This window comes from Labrus bergylta, chromosome 24 (genome assembly GCF_963930695.1).
Source record: "Labrus bergylta chromosome 24, fLabBer1.1, whole genome shotgun sequence".
Lineage (NCBI taxonomy): Eukaryota > Metazoa > Chordata > Actinopteri > Labriformes > Labridae > Labrus > Labrus bergylta.
Genome location: NC_089218.1, coordinates 13060989 through 13077836, shown reverse-complemented (window position 1 = coordinate 13077836; position 16848 = coordinate 13060989). Strand labels below are relative to the sequence as shown.

General features: G+C 41.5%; 1 protein-coding gene across 1 annotated transcript in view; it reads right to left on the bottom strand.

Moving 5' to 3' along the window:
• Nucleotides 1-53: 53 nt before the first annotated feature.
• The window catches only part of nid2a (nidogen 2a (osteonidogen)), a 41211-nt gene continuing 24416 nt past the window's right edge, over nucleotides 54-16848 (bottom strand). The window contains exons 17-40 of the mRNA XM_065951821.1: nucleotides 15945-16070; nucleotides 15590-15714; nucleotides 15404-15509; nucleotides 15085-15218; nucleotides 14873-14978; nucleotides 14353-14486; nucleotides 14146-14251; nucleotides 13374-13507; nucleotides 13161-13266; nucleotides 11914-12047; nucleotides 11261-11366; nucleotides 10464-10597; nucleotides 10283-10388; nucleotides 9108-9241; nucleotides 8910-9015; nucleotides 7594-7723; nucleotides 7411-7511; nucleotides 7149-7321; nucleotides 6886-7015; nucleotides 6609-6780; nucleotides 4800-4957; nucleotides 3415-3538; nucleotides 3153-3265; nucleotides 54-1453 (exon numbers count right to left, since the gene is read on the bottom strand). Coding sequence (XP_065807893.1) covers nucleotides 1443-1453; nucleotides 3153-3265; nucleotides 3415-3538; nucleotides 4800-4957; nucleotides 6609-6780; nucleotides 6886-7015; nucleotides 7149-7321; nucleotides 7411-7511; nucleotides 7594-7723; nucleotides 8910-9015; nucleotides 9108-9241; nucleotides 10283-10388; nucleotides 10464-10597; nucleotides 11261-11366; nucleotides 11914-12047; nucleotides 13161-13266; nucleotides 13374-13507; nucleotides 14146-14251; nucleotides 14353-14486; nucleotides 14873-14978; nucleotides 15085-15218; nucleotides 15404-15509; nucleotides 15590-15714; nucleotides 15945-16070 — 2909 coding nt within the window. The 3' untranslated portion in view covers nucleotides 54-1442. The remainder of the gene's footprint in view (nucleotides 1454-3152; nucleotides 3266-3414; nucleotides 3539-4799; nucleotides 4958-6608; nucleotides 6781-6885; nucleotides 7016-7148; nucleotides 7322-7410; nucleotides 7512-7593; nucleotides 7724-8909; nucleotides 9016-9107; nucleotides 9242-10282; nucleotides 10389-10463; nucleotides 10598-11260; nucleotides 11367-11913; nucleotides 12048-13160; nucleotides 13267-13373; nucleotides 13508-14145; nucleotides 14252-14352; nucleotides 14487-14872; nucleotides 14979-15084; nucleotides 15219-15403; nucleotides 15510-15589; nucleotides 15715-15944; nucleotides 16071-16848) is intronic.

The window sequence follows — 16848 nt, the reverse complement described above, 5'->3', positions numbered from 1 at the left end:
GTGTTTCTTGTCTGATTATTTTAAACAGCGCCATGAAAAAAGAAACAAGTCCGTCAAGTACCAAATCACATTTTATTGTTATAAATATCACATCTTATAAAAAGATAAAGATTTGAAAAGTAGATTTAGTAAAAAATATTTGGCAAAAGGAAGGATGTAAGGTCATCTCATGATGTGTGAAAAACAGATTGTTAGTGGAGGACTGTAGTCTGATCAGACTGGTACACAGGGCTGAGGGAAACATGATATCATTATTAAAGTCATGATTCAAAAACTGATGCTTTAAAATGTCCATTATTTTCAACCTAGCTTGCAATATCTGGAAAGGTGGTTTATACTTCAATCAGAACATCCATATTAATATTTTAACAGGCTAAAGCCAACAAACGATTAGCTTATGATAGCATTAGGACCAAAATCAGGTAGAAACAGCTAGCCTAGCAACTAGAAATAGCTTGAAATTTCATTTGAGCCCCCCTTCCATATAGTCATGTAATTTCTGTCCTGATGAAACTCAAAAGATGTATATGTTTGTAAGTGAGTGCTAAAGTTGCTGGTAGTTTTCAATGACGCCAAACTAGCCTGTTTCTGTTATTTTGCTACTAAGCTAACTGTCTCCCATAGCCTATCTGTCTTCATATTTAACGTTCAGAATTGTAAGTGGTGACAGGTTTAACATCTTAGCAAAACAAAGAATAGTTCAATTCCCCTCACGCTAAGCTAGAAGTGGAAAACTGTTAGCTTTGTCTACCAGCATGTAGCTAAATCCGTTAGCCGGTTAGCTTAGCTTGGATTAGGGACTGAAAGCAGGGGGAACAGCTGCCATGAAATATGATATTATAGACACTAGAGTTGTATTATTCTGAATCTCTCAGACAATAAACAAGACATTATTCCACTTCTTTGGCGTCTATTTTTATTTGCTGTTAAATCATGACTGAAATTGAAAAGCCCCTGTAGACCAGCGGACCAAAAACAAAGCTGACGCTCAGCTTCACAAACAGAACTTTGGCTCGAACACTTAAAAAAGCTCCTGATGCGATTCTTCTTTGGCGTTTAAAGAACACACAACCTTTACTCACACACAATTCAATTTGATCTCCTGTAGCTTTTATCGATAGAAAAACAAAAACAAAATAACTCACGTACAAAAATACAGTAGAAAAAAAACTTAAAATGAGGTATAAAACAAATTTACAAAACATTTATTTTGGGGTTATACCTTTATGGTGAGATAACAGGGGGCGGGGTCAGGGGGAGTGGAGGGGGTTGTAAATTTGCTCTGACGTTCGATCTGGAGACGGGAAGCCATCTTGATCAATACTGAGTGTCCTTTTCTCCTGAGGGACAGTGAAGGGGGCATTTCATCGTTTGGCTCCTGCCCTCTGATCAGGATTCACCCCCCAGAACTTTAGCACCAAAAGGACTCTGACAGTCCGTTGTTAATGGCTCCCTGAGAAACAGAAGACATTCAAATCAGAAAGGTGGGTCTCAACTGGTGGGTCGGGACCCAAAAGTGGGTTGCAGAGCTGTTTCATTGGGCCTGGAAAGAAAAGTGTGTGAAGTGCTTTTTTAAAACATGTTTGTTATCTGTAATGTTTTGAGGTCCAAACAATTTTTCATAAAAAAAATCTTATTGGTTGATAAATATCATACATTTGGGGTCTTTTTTTTTTATAAAGGATTTGATTGTGGGTCCTGAGGTTAGACCAGTTGAGAATCACTGCTGTAGAGGATGAAGAGTCTTAATTTTTACAACTTAAACACATATATTAAATTCCAAGTAGAAGTCTGTTTTGTTGAGGTTTATAGCTGCGGGAGGACATGATTTCCTCTTCCTGTGTGACTGCTATGTGACAGGATGAAAGCAGCAGCCTTAATGACAGAACAAACAGAGCCTCCATCCTGAACAAAGCCCAGCTCTTCAGTCCTGACAATGATCTGTGTGAGGAGTGTGTGTCAGTGTGTGTTCACCTATTCAACAAAAACAGCTTTTAAAGCCTCTTACGATGAGCGGCTCCCAAACCCGTTACAGGTTTGTTTTAGAGCCGTCATCGAGGGCAGAATAACAGCACACATCGACATCTTTGAAGAGAGTGTTGCAGGACTTGTAGAGGTGACCTTTACACTCTCTGCACATGTGTGCAGCATTAACATGTGCAGAGGTGCCACTTTAAGGATTAGCCTGTGTTTAGAGGCCTACTTTGTACTTTAGAGGTGCTTAGTGTGAGTCTTTGAGAGGACCAGCAGACATCAACACATCAAACATGGAGCACGCGAACACAAAATACAGGTAGAGGGTCGCACACAGCTGTGTGTAATCATTGTTCTTTCACACACACACACACACACAGAAAGCTGGAGTACTGGGTGTAATCCAGCTGTGTGATGACTGTTTTCTGGATGCAGGGTGATGAAACACAAACTTCAGTTTCTCGATACAGCAAAGGTTGCCTTTACATCGCCTGAAAAAAAACAGTTTTTTCAGCCGTCCATTGAAACCGGCAGATTCTGTCAACAATGCCTTTTCTTTTTAAACATGGACCAAAGATTCTGGTACTGGTACTTACTTCTGATGCAATTTGAAAGATAATAATGATGTAATGCAGTTTTTTTTAACTGTGATATTTGGCGCATGTTTCCATTTTTCCCACCGTAAAAACCAATATTCAAACAACATTCCACCTGTTTGAAGAGTTTTTTGCCATATGAATTAATTCCCCAGCTAATTGAAAAAATCTTAAATAACATCTATTCCACACTCTCTTTTAAATCTAGAATGGATAGCTCAGTAGACATTCATATTTCCTGTGTTTTCATCAGACTTGAATGCAGCATACATCTCTGTTTAGGGATATTTGTGTCTAGTGTCTCTGTGTAAATGCTGCCTTCAGGGTGATGGTGACATCTGGTAGGAGTTGACTGATGTGGTTACATCACTGCACAAAAACCGAATGAGCTCACTGTCTGGTGTGTGTGTGTGTGTGTGTGTGTGTGTGTGTGTTATTACAAAGAGCTAAAATGACATGTCTGAGTAAAGTCTGAAAGGAGTAAGTGTCTGAGATTGATAGTGCATGTGTGTGTGTGTGTGTGTGTGTGTGTGTGTGTGTGTGTGTGTGTGTGTGTGTGTGTGTGTAAGAGTGAAATCTCACCTGATAGACACTGGCTAGTTGCTATGGCAACGCCGTACAGATGAGAGCGCTGGTCCGGCAGGTATTCATCAGTGAACTGACTGCTGTCTTTGCTCACTGCGATCACTCCGTCCCTACGAGAGAGAGAGAGAAAGATAGAGAGAGAGAGAGAGAGAGACAGAGAGAGAGAGGGAGAGAGACAGAGAGAGACAGAGAGTGTGGGCATTGATCAGGAATGATTTTAGATATCGGTGCTGTAAAAATCAAACAGATGAATGTCTACCTCCTCCAGTCCGTGTAGTAGAAGTGGTTCCTGTAGTAGACCATGCTGAACGGGTAGTTGACACTGGGGTGGACCACTCTCCGCCCTGAACCATCAGGAGACACACACTCCAAACGCTTCGTACCTGACGTTTAGAAGAAGAGGAAAACATGGAGCATTATGAATTTTGATGATTTTCATTTCAGTTGTCCAGATGCTAAACAAGGAGCCACTTTATTATACTTTGCAACCTCTGACCACAGAAAGACTCACATTATTATTATGAAGCTTCAAATATAAAGAGTTCACATTCATGTCAATGTGCTGACCCACAGTGTGTGCTCTGATATGACATGTCAGCGTGTCTGTATTTATCATAAGCTGGTGCTTACAGGTGACAACAATCAGAGAGGTTTCCCTAATGAAGCCTGCTGTAGATGTAAACTTAGACACTCCCTTACAGAACTAAGATATAGTACCTCCTGCTGGTGCTGCGGCGAAGGGGCAATATGTGCGATACGGGGCTTCTTGCTTAACTCCCCGAGGTCCCTGTGACCCCCTCTTCTCAGCTCTTCATAGTGATACCATGTATAAACCAGATTTATGTGCATGTTTGTATGTATGTCTATATACATATATATATATATATATATATATATATATATATAATTATTATTATTATTATTATTATTTTATTTATTTATTTTATTTATTATTATTATTATTTTTTATTACTTTTATTTATTTTTTATTTTTTCCTTGTTCTCTTCTTTTCCTCCCTCTTTTTATGATGGCCACATTAACACCAAACATTTTATTTTATTATTTTTATATACATAAATATAGGTAAAATCTTCTTCTTTCCATTAATGTTGACACACACATATATATACATATATAGATATATATATATATATATATATATATATATATATCTTTTTATTTTATTTTCCTCTCAAATTGCTTCTGTTTATTTCTCTTGCTACTTCCCACTCAGCCACTCACTTCAATGCATTACACTGCCACACACACATTCACACTTTTCTTACACACTACTTCAACTTACTACTTGACTTTTATTATATCTACTTTAATTGTATTTGTCTTTGCTAATGTTTTTCGCGTATTTTGATTTAGTTTATTTCTGTTTTTGCCTGTTTTTTGTTTATTTGCCATTGCTTTAATTGTCATGTCTATGTGCACATTTTTTGTTTTGTACTTGTTCACATTATCACAATAAAAGAAAAAAAAGAAAAATAAGCTATAGTACCTAAACGCCTCCTTTTGTATTTGCTCTGACTTACAGCATGGTGCACACACACACATCCACTAAATGAACAGTGTGTCCATGTCACCACCAGGCCACCTGCTGGTAACAGAAAGAGTGTAGTAGAAGCTGTGTTTACCTGCATCGGCCCAACACACTTGTCCCAAGGTGGTGTCATAGGTGAGGGCGTTGGGCAGTCCGATCCCGTCAGACACCACCACCCTGCGGTTCTGACCGTCCACTGAAGAACTCTCGATCTTTGGAGCCTCTCTGTTCCAATCGGTCCAGTACAGAGCTCTGCAGAAAGGAAAGACATGATCTCATTATGTGATCTGTCAAAGCCCTCTTCTCCCAGTTTGACTGGATGAACTTGTTGTGGTGCTGAGCGCTGGGATCTGGCTAATATAAAGAGACAAGAGGAGTGCACATGTATGGAGGTCTCCAGGGAGCAGCTGTCTCCTGCTGATGAGGTGGCGCTCAGGTTACTCTGAGCAACATGTGACCTTTGACCCCGTGCATTTTTTGAAGATGTTTTCATCTGTATATATTAGGAAAAAAATGACAATGTTTTTTTAGATTTTGAATAATGACTTCTTTCATATTTGATGTGTTTTAAATCTTTTTTTTGATTGTTTTACATCATTCATTAAAAGTTTCCCCAGCAGAGCTTTAAGAAGTGTGTGTGTGTGTGGGCTGCGTCTGACGCCTCCTCATCTGTACATGATGGTGTACATGTGGGCAGTCACACACACACACACACTATGTGTTTATGAGTGAGTGTGCATTCATCACTTGATGAACGTACGGGCGAGCAGATGTAGATGAAACATTTAAAAGTGTGTTTAAGCTTGTGTGTCTGTGAGAGTGTGTGTATTCGTCTGTCAAAGGGCAACATGTGAAGGCTCAGAAATCACAGAGCACATGCTTAAGCATAAGTGTACCCGTGTGAAGCAGTAATTACCTTTAGGACTTGGCTTTTTGTCAAAATACACACACACACACACACACACACACACACACACACACACACACACACACACACACACACACACACACACACACACACACACACACACACACACACACACACACACACACACACACACACACACACACACACACACACAGGTGGCCCTCAGTGAAAAAATAACTGTCAAACCAATAACATGAAACACACATTTTCCGGGTTTATGATAGGGGTTATTGCTGCTCCGTTTAATCACTTGTGTTCACCACACACACCCACACACATTTTCACACATGCATACCTGTTGATTATGTGATTAGTTGCTATGATGAAAAGCAGATGTTATTCCTGGAGAGCTGACCGATGACAGCCCCATGCGTACACCCCCATCTGTGTACGCGTGTGTGTGTGTGTGTGTGTGTGTGTGTGTGTGTGTGTGTGTTGACTCAAGGATTAGTAAATCCTGCACAGTTTTCTTCGCTCAGTTAGGCTTTTTAAGTGTCAAAGAAAGCACTAAAAGTTACTTGTGTCAGATTTAAAGGGACGCTCCAGCTGATCTCCTCAGAGCAGCGTCTCATACTGATGAGGTCACGTTTAGGTCAGAGCCTCACACACACTCAGCAATAACCCTTTAACCTAAATGTCTTTAAACATAATCCAAACTGTACTAATGAATTGGAAACAGGCTGTGTTGACTCATTGCTGTTGATGCTAATGGGCTGAAAAACCATCTGGGGCTCTCTTCTGAAATCAAATCACTGAGGGCTGCATCTCATTCCTCCAGGATGTTACACTTGATGGTGAAGAGCGTGTGTGTGTGTGTGTGTGTGTGTGTGTGTGTGTATGTATGTGGGTGTTTGTTTCTCTCTGTACATGTGTGCAAACTAAACTGTCCCTCAAGGCGTGGAGAGTTGGATGACATGAGTTTCCTTTCAAGACCAAAACAGAAAGACAGAAAGGTCAAAAGAAAGAGGTTTTTACCCAGTTGAAGGGACCACTATGATGGCTCTGGGGTTGACCAAGTCTGTGTCGAACAGCGTCCGCCTCCCGCTGCCGTCCAGGTTGGCGCTCTCGATCATGTCGGGGTTGGAGTCGACCCAGAACATTAACCTGCGACTGGCGTCCACCGCCAGCCCCTCTGGACTGACCAGATCTACACAGAGGGGGTTAAGATCATTTTAGAAAGTTTTCTCAACATCTCTGGATGTATTCAGGACTTCTGCGTCCATATGTGAATGCAGCAGACTCGTCTTCTTACTCGTGTTAATGAGGATCTCCGGCTCGGCTCCGGGCGCCATCGAAGCTCTGTTGATTGTTCTTGCGGACAAATCGGTCCAATAGACTCGGTTCTCTCTGCAGTCATAGCCTATACCGACCACTATGGAACCCTGCAAACACACATACAGTGTTTTATTATACCACACTGTGACAGATTAGTATTGACCGCGTGTTCTTTATATTTCATTTTCTACTTTCAGATTTTTTCTACATAATAGAAGCCGAGCAAGAGTGTTGTCTTACATGTAGAGTCAGCAGTGTTTTTGAGCGGGCCGCATCCAGCCGTGTCCCGTTGAGAGGCAGCGCTCCGATCTTCTGCCCCTGGGCGTACAGCAGGGTGATGTCAGTGTTTGGGGGAGGGGTCACGACCGGGTTGGGCAATGGGCGCACGGTGGGCGGGGCCACCGAGGGAAGGCCTGAGGCGAGAAAGGAGGGATTAAAAAAAATATGTCAAAGAGATTTTTTGAAGCAGAATATTGATAATGTGAACAAGCAGTTAGCTTACATGCTGGTTTGACGACATCGTGCGATCTGGTACCAGGGACCTCTCGCCCGTCCTGGTCTACACACCAGCAGTAAGTGGTCTCTCCATAACACTGGACAGGTCTGAGAGGAACATTCACTCTCTCAAGTCATTTGTCACAAATTGAATGATTGTGTTTTCTTGATGTCTGCGTGGTGTGTGTACCTGAACTGTCCATCTGCATCACACTGAGGCACGTACTGCTGCGCCTCTGGTTTTCCTCCGTAGTGCTCGATCAAGCTCGCTCTCCACCGTTCACACACACTCTCAGGACGCTGGGTCGGAGCTACAGGGACTGAGTGGGTACGAACACACATTAAGAACTAATGATATTCCAGCTTGACTTATACTACAATGACAGGTGGGTGTTTGATGAGCGGAGTGGGAAGACCCATGTGTTTACAAAGTCTCACATGTACACACACACTGTTTACCTCGTAAAGTCTCTTTAGTAACTCACTTTATGAGAGCTTTAAAACTACACCAGAAACCACTTTAGACTTCCTTTAATGTTTATTCAGGCCTCTGTCTCTCTTTCTCTCTCTCTCTACTCTCTCTCTCTCACTCTCTTTCACTCTCCCTCTCTGTCTCGCCCTCTCTCTCTCTCTCTCTCACTCTCCCTCTCTCCCTCTCTCTCTCTCGTGCTGATGTCCAGTCTGATGAATCACTTGGTTTCCCTTTTATTTACGTTTTAACCAAATGATGAATTAAGCTTAGAAGCCCCTGTGTCTCTGATGTTCTTCTCACAAATCAACAGTTTGTGGATTGTCCACTGAATAAATGTCATTTCAATCCTCAGGCTGCTGTTCTGAGCTGGCAATGAACTCTAATAATCATATGGGAACACATAAAAACAGACTAGCTTCCAGTAGATTTGGGTGTTTGGATCCTGGATCATGCTGCTAAATTTGTTGCAAATTGAATCGATGAAAAAAACACAAAGTGTGAGATTTGAAGCAGGGGTTTGCACGTGTGTCTGTACGATGTGCCTGTACGATGTGCATCTGCAGGGCGGGGATGTAACACTGTTTTGTCACCCAGCTGGCCGGGCAGCCTGTCCTGTTTTGGTTTGGTTGCCCGGCAACAGCCTATAGCTCATCTTACCAAGAAATGACCACTTCAGATGTTTGTATGGTCATAAATGGAATTTATAGCGAGGGCTGAATTTATAGAACGGCCTCTTTGTGTACGTTAGAGTGGGTGAGAGAGCAGCACAGAGAGAGAGAGAGAGAGAGAGAGAGATTTAAGTGATTCCTTTTTCTGTGTAAACTGTTTATTTCCTAAAGAAAATCTAAACAAAACAAAAATAAAAATTGGTGGTTGAATTAGATATAGTGTGGAAAGCTGTTTCTACTGTGCAAATGTCATTACACACATTAATACTTTACATCGAAAAATGAATATTACTTGGATTAATACAGCCTTGGCTGACTCAGACTCAATGACACTCAAAGTTTATCAGGACATGATTAAAGTCTCACCTGGTTTGTCACAGTCTTGAGGTTGAGTACCAGCTGAGGTCCTGGTTCCTGGTCTCTCCTGCCCTGTACTGTCCACACACCAACATTCCCCTGTAGAGCTATAACACTGAGAAAAAAAGGAAAATGGCTCTTCTATTCTGTTTGAGTGATTCAAAACTGCATGTCAAAGCGAGCACTGTGTCAGAAAAGATGATCTACCTGCAGGGATGTGTACTGTCCGTTAGCATTACACTGAGGTGCATATGCTCCATATAAAGGATATCCCTCTGGACTGGTGGTCTGCACGCTGTCTCTGTGGTGCTCACAGTGAGTTTTAGGACGTTGAGGTTCATCTACAAAAATGACATTTTTAACATATTAAAAATTGCTCTTGGCGTGCCTGTACATAATAAAGTTTGACTGAACATCTTTCACAGATTAGCCAGTAATTTGATGTCTATGTCCTGTGTACTGTTGGTCCTTAACCCTCCTGTAGTCCTAGTGCATTTTTTGATGTTTTAAGTTTTTTGTGGATAATTTTGGCTGTGTTGATGCATATTGCATACATTTTGTATGTATTTTGGGGTGAATTTTAAAATTTTATGAAAATGTATTTCTCCACTCTTTTTTACACTGTATTAAAAAAAAATCACACCTTTAGTCCTTTGTAATTTTTTTGTGACATTCACTCCCATTGAAACGACATTTTTTTAATACACTACCATTGTGGTGTGAAATTAATTTTGTATTAATTTTTTCATGGATTCATGATAGTGAGGGACTGGAATTTTAGTTTTTACTGTTTTACCAACATAGTTTCCAAAACAAAAGCCTGCTAGTATGTCTTTGTTTACACAGGTGACATTACAGGGAAACAACGCCAAAGGTGTTTGTTATAAACATCACACAAAAAGTAAGGACATTTGTGTTTTGGTAGATTATTTCTTTGTTGTAACAATGCTTCTTGGCAATCAATCTTATACAGTTGGAAAGCCTGTGTATTTCCCTTTTAAATGGTACCACATTTGTAAGGAATATGCATTTGTGGGATGAGCAGCAGAGCTGAGTATGTGGGTTGCGCCCATGAAAAACGTGCCAAATCTTCTCTGCCAATGCCAAAAAGCGTATTCTGCTGTTGACTCTCGTTTGGTGTCTTTTAGTGGATTGGATGATTTAAACACAATGAACATTTGCTATGCATGGTGAGGACTGAAGTTAATAATAGTAACCATTAAAAGAAAATGGAACTATACATTAATAGATAATTTTTCTATGGCAGTCTTTATTGGAGCTTTTTTTTGCGTGGTAAGGCGAAAGGTGTAGCACAAATCCTCGGGTTGTAGGAGGGTTAAGATGACAGAACCAGGTGTAATGAGAAACATGTTTAGCCTCACCTGGTTTGTCACAGTCTTTGGGTTGAGTACCAGCTGAGGTTCTGGTTCCTGGTCTCTCCTGCCCTGTACTGTCCACACACCAACATTCTCCAGTGGAGCTATAACACTGAAACAATGACAACATATTAGTGTTTAAAACCTTGGTTTTAAAACGGACTGAAATAAGTCAACAAATATGTACCTGCAGGGGTGTGTACTGTCCATTAGCGTCACACTGAGGTGCATATGCTCCATATAAAGGATACCCCTCTGGACTGGTGGTCTGCACGCTGTCTCTGTGGTGCTCACAGTGACTTTGAGGACGTTGAGGTTCATCTGGAAGAGAAAAAATGAAAACATTTGAACAAGTCTTTAGGAAACACAAATGTTACGGAGTATTATGCTAGTTTAAACACCTCCCCCTGCTCCAAAGCTCCATATAATGGCACGTTTCACACATGCACAAAACTGGCTGGACATTATGAACTAATACATTTTAAGCACAAAAAAGTACCATAACAGGTCATCACGTCCTCCTTCTCAAACTGTTTCTTCAAAATAAACAGGTAGTGGAGCTGTCGGTCAAACAAACTGGACCACACCCACAAATTCATGAGAAGTGGTATAATCATGGTCTCCATCACTAACACTTGTGTGGGTGTACAGAGGCTTTAAGAAAGACAGATTCCTCACACCAACATCTTTCACAAAGTTCATGCAGATACATTTTAATAAAGTTTTATCGCTTAAGCTTATTTTTTTATGGCCTATTTTTCTTATAAACTGGCGTTCCACATGGTTTAGTGTTCGGCCAACTACAATTTCTCACCCCTACATCCCTCCTGCTTTATTTGGACAACCTTGATCCTTCCTGTAAGGGCTACTACAACTCTATTGAAGAACTACTCATAGCCCTCATGGACTACAATAAATGCAGCCTCTTTGCTCCTGGTTTAGATGCTGAAATAAGTCCTGTGCCACAACACTCAACAGTCTCACCTGGTCTTTCACAGTCCACAGGTGTTGAACCAGGTGGAGTCCTGGTTCCAGCTCTCTCCTCTCCCCTGTTGTCCACACACCAACAATATCCAGTAGAGCTGTGACACTGAAATACACAATAAAAGCGCATCGTCATAACAGTCGAAAGACATTATGACTTTATAATAATAATTTATACTTTATTAATCCGGCAAGGAGGAATTCAGTTTTACACTCTGTTTAATGAACACACACATAGGCCGAAATACACACACACATGCACAAACAGCATCCTATGGACATGCATTAATCCAATAATCCAAATAATGCAGGAGGGATGAAGGGGTGAGAAATTGTAGTGGGCCGAACACTAAACCATGTGGAACGCCAGATTATAAGAAGAACAGTTTAAAAAAAGAAAGAAAGAGAACAGAGGTCTCAGAGTGAGGGGGCTGCCCACAGCGAGCGCTCCAGAGCAGTTTTGGGGTTCAGTGCCTTGCTCAAGGGCACCTCGGCAGTGCTCAAGGAAGTGGACTGGCACCTCTCCAGCTACCAGAACAATTTCAGGACATGGTCCGTGACTTGAGCAGGCGACCCTCCGATTCCCAACCCAAGTCCCTACAGACTGAGCTACTGCCGCCCCATATACATCATACATGAACATCAGGTGTTACCTGTTGAAGGGTGTATTGTCCATTGGAATCACACTGAGGAACAAACAGTCCTGGTATAGGATATCCCTCTGAACTGGAAGCCTGTGCTCGGTCTCTGCGCTGCTCACAGTGAGTTTTAGGATGCTCTGGTTCATCTGGTTGTTAAAGATAGAAAAGAAAAGGATCACACAGATACTCTATGTATACTATATCAGGTCAGTTGGATACCAACTATCATTAGAGATGTATAGTTAGTGTATAGACATGTGTAAAGGTAGACAACAATTGGAGCTGAGTTTTGGATATTTAAAGTTCTTTTACACAAGTAATGGTCGTACCCAGGAAAGCATTTGTTTTACATTTTCAATAAAGTAGATTCATTTTCAATATTGAATCTACTCTTTTTATTTAACTTGTCCTCTCAAGTTTGTGTTACAGAGTGCATCAGCCCTTATTTTTTCAGTTATTTGTGGAAAACCAAATACTGTGCATTTTATGAAATCACCAAAGTAATGACCATTAATATGAATACACTTTTTTGAAGCATCCTCCAAATTCCTAATAAGCAATAATCATTGTAAATTGTGAATTCTTCATCCTTTAATGCTAGGACTTTAAATCACAGATAGGGAGGCCAGATAGCCAAACTGTTGTGATGCCCCATGTGCTACAGTCCTCATTGCAGTGGGCCGCTGTCCTATCTATTCAAGGCAAAAGGGAAACCAAATAAAATTTGCTACATATGGGGAATAGACGTGTGTTCATGAAAAACAGATGTTCTTCTAAAAGGCACATTTGAAAGGGATCACTGGGGGCATGTTCATCTTCTAACTCAAAGTTAGAATAGATTTAAAATCATTAAATCCATTCACCCTATATTCACCAAGTCCTTTTAAACTTCCAACAAAAAAATCCCAGCTCAGGTTGCTTTTTGTAAACAGCCAAATGTATAAACTAAACCTCTTGTTAGGCTTTATCTTAAAGTTGAACTCTGTCGCTGTATACCTTCTTACCACACACAGTCTGGCAGTGAGGTCACCTGTTTTTCCAGGCATTCCAACGCATTGACCCAATGACCTCGATAGTGCACCACTTACAAGGTTAGACTCACACTCACGTAAAACATCTGTTTGACTTGTCATTGAGCTGAGGAATTAGGCAGTTCACCAGGTCAATGTTTAGTAAGACAGCCTTGAGGAGAGATGACATAATGCACCTGCTGGTAAGAAAACAGCTTTAAGCGCTCACGGTGGAACCTGTTTGTTTACCTGCTTTGTCACAGTCTGTTGGTGGTGCCCCGGGTGAGGTCCTGGTTCCCGCTCTTTCCTGCCCATTGCCGTCTACACACCAGCAGTGTCCACTAGAGCCGTGACACTGAAAATTGTACATTAAGTAATTTGAATTTAGCAACAAATTCTTGTGTAACATTTAAACAATGAAATCAGTTCTGTCAGTTAGCAAATCAAAAGTAAAATTCTAACCTGCAGGGGTGTGTACAGTCCGTTAGCGTCACATTGAGGTACGTAGGCTCCAAGTGTAGGGTACCCCTCTGGACTGGTGGTCTGCACGCTGTCTCTGTGGTGCTCACAGTGAGTTCTGGGACGCTCTGGCTCATCTAGGCAGAAAAAACTAATATTTATAGACACTGAAAAGCAAACATCCGCAAACAAATTTGCATCGGAAAAAAGCGTCCAATTCCAAATCGCAGCTCTAATTTGATTCCAATTCTATAGACTACTCTCCCTTTATTTGCATGCAGTGTGAAGATACGAGCATAATAAAGCTCGCTAGCATTACCATGCTAACACAACAATGCAGTGTGAGTTGTTTTGGTTTCATGCTGGTGCTCAAGGGCGACATCTACTGGATCCAAAAATCACATATAAAGCCTTTAAGCTCAGATGGGAAGATTGACACAGCTCCCGCATCTGTATGTTATATAACCCATTTTTTTTTAACGAGATTGTTTATATGAAGCTAGCAGGTGATTAGCTTGTCTCATCACAAATTGCTTCCTAAGATGACACAAAAATAGCCAACCAGCATCCCTTAAGCTAACTGCTAGCATGTAACATTTTAACACCTACCAGAAAAAACATACTTATAAATATTACCAAACATTGTAGTCCCCATCTTACAGTTTTTATGCTAAACTAATGGTCATCTCACAGTTTTTAATGCTAAACTAATGGTCTGCTGGCTTTACATCAGTCAAACATCAGTCCTGAGTCTGAATACAGTCTTAAACCTCACCTGGTTTGTCACAGTCTTTGCTTGGTGTGCCAGGAGGAGTTCTGGATCCTGCTCTCTCCTGCCCCCTACTGTCCACACACCAACAGTGTCCAGTGGAACCATGACACTAAAACATAACAAATCCACGTCTATTAAAAATTAAAAAAATATGATTAAATGACCAATATTTACTCGCTTAGAACGAGAGAACAAATGACAAGCACTGACTTGTAATGATCTGTACTGTCCGTTAGCGTCACACTGAGGTACGTAGGCTCCGACTATAGGGTACCCCTCTGGACTGGTGGTCTGCACTCTGTCTCTGTGATGCTCACAGTGAGTTCTGGGACGCTCCGGCTCATCTGGGGAGGAACAGAATAACTATTAATTAAAGTGCTGCTGAGCTAAGCCGTGATTTCTTTGTCATAATTGCTTTCAAATGCACTTTTTAAATTCATCTTTGCCCAAATCTTTAACTCCCAAGCTTTAGACAACTTATCCTCCCTCTTTGCTAACACTAATGAGGCAGTTCACTTCTTTTTCTCTCCACCTTCTTGTTGCTGAGGCACACCCGGATGGTGTCATCTGCATATAGGAGCATGTTTTTGTCTAGATCCATGAAAACAAGTAGGTGTGCTTCAGCAGTTTATATTACACTCTGCTGTGAAATCTTATATGTAACTGGATTACATGCAGCGCCAGCGTCTTTTTTCAATAGTTTTCAATGAGCTATGAACCAATCCCTCACCTGGTTTGTCACAGTCTGTTGGTGTTGTACCAGGTGGTGTTCTTGTCCCATCTCTCTCCTGTCCATTATGGTCCACACACCAACAATGTCCAGAGGAACCATGACACTGTAGAATACATCAGCAAAAAAAATCAATCACAGAGATATCAGCTCAGGGTTGCATTCTTTCAGATGCAGGTTATGTCCTTTTAAACACTTCATTTGTGACATACCTGCAAAGGAACATACTGCCCAATATCGTCACACTGAGGTACGAAGGCTCCAAGTATAGGGTACCCCTCTGGACTGGTGGTCTGCACGCTGTCTCTGTGGTGCTCACAGTGAGTTCTGGGACGCTCTGGCTCATCTGGGGAGGAAAAAGACAAAACTGTAAAAATATAATATATATATATATATATATATATATATATATATATATATACACCTTATTCTTCCAACTAGTAGAGAAACAGTTGCTTTGATTTGGAGATGTTGCTCTCAGTGATTACTCATCTGATGGTTTTAGAGAGATCAGGGGGATGTTAATCTCACCTGGTATGTCACAGTCTGTGGGTGCTGTACCAGGTGGAGTCCTGGTCCCCACTCTCTCCTGCCCCCTGCTGTTCACGCACCAACAATGTCCCGTGGAGCCGTGACACTGCAATGAATAAGTCCAGGTTGAGGAATGAGTCGTCGCTTCACACATCTCATCAGTCCGATATCAGACACTTTGCCCACCTGCTGTGATCGGTACTGTCCGTTAGAGTTACACTGTGGGATGAAGGCTCCAACACTTGGCTCCCCTCTGCTCTGCAGGTTATCTCTGTGCTGCTCACACTGGCTCTTAGGGCGGACTGTCTGACCTGTGGACACATTTATTTTGGGGTATTTATGTTCCTATCAAACAAACTCTTTTGCTATGTATCCAGAGAATGTACAGGGTTACTGTTTGAAAAGTCACTGCTATTCATATTGACAGCTCTGAAAAAAAGCACCAGAAGGAGAATAATGCTCCCTAGTTTCACAAAACATGATCAAATATGATAATGACTAACAACCACAATGGTAGGTTATTGCAGACGTTTTCACTGACCTTCCTGCTGAGAACAATAGAAACCGTCCCCATAGAACCCAAGCCTGCACTGACACTGGAAGGATCCCAGCCCGTTGATACATCTGGCATCGGTGTGACAAGGAGAGGAGCTGCATTCATCCATATCTAAAAAAATAAAAATAAATAAAAAAGGGGCACAAAAAATGTTCAAGCACACACTGAACCTCCAGAAGATAAAGAAAAAATATGATATCCTCTGTAAAGGAGGAAGGTAAAGAGGGTTCAAAGGAAGTTCATCAAGAGTTCATACTGATGGGTGAAAGTAGGACACACACACCGACAGGACTTCTCTCCTCCACACATTCCAAAGCAAAAAAACACACACTGTGTCATTGCTCCATTTGTCTTTCACTTTCACCCCCCTCTCCTGTCTAATCTCACCCTACTCCTTCTCCTGTTAGTTCCCAGCCTTGTTCTCACATTTGCCGCCCATCCTCCTCTCTCTCTCTCTCTCTCTCGCTGTGTTTTCTCGCTTTTGCAGCTGTGCGATGCTGCTGTGGAAGAAATGTTATGCCTGTGTTGGGACAAACATGCCGATCTCTTCCAATTACTCATTTTTTTGGGAACACGGAGGTCTACTTGCAAAAAGAATCGCTTGTGTGACCAACAACTCAAGGACAGAACGTGATTTGGTCACTAAAAAAAAAAATGATTGTGCAGGACACTGTTACCATAGCAACAATATTTTATGATTACAGATGCTTCCTTTTCATTAGCATATAAAGATGATCACTTGTATCACACAGACAAACCAGGAACCTCCACACAGAGAGGCTCCTGTCAGACGGGGATTCAAACCAGGAACCTCCACACAGAGAGGCTCCTGTCAGACGGGGATTCAAACCAGGAACCTCCACACAGAGAGGCTCCTGTCAGACGGGGA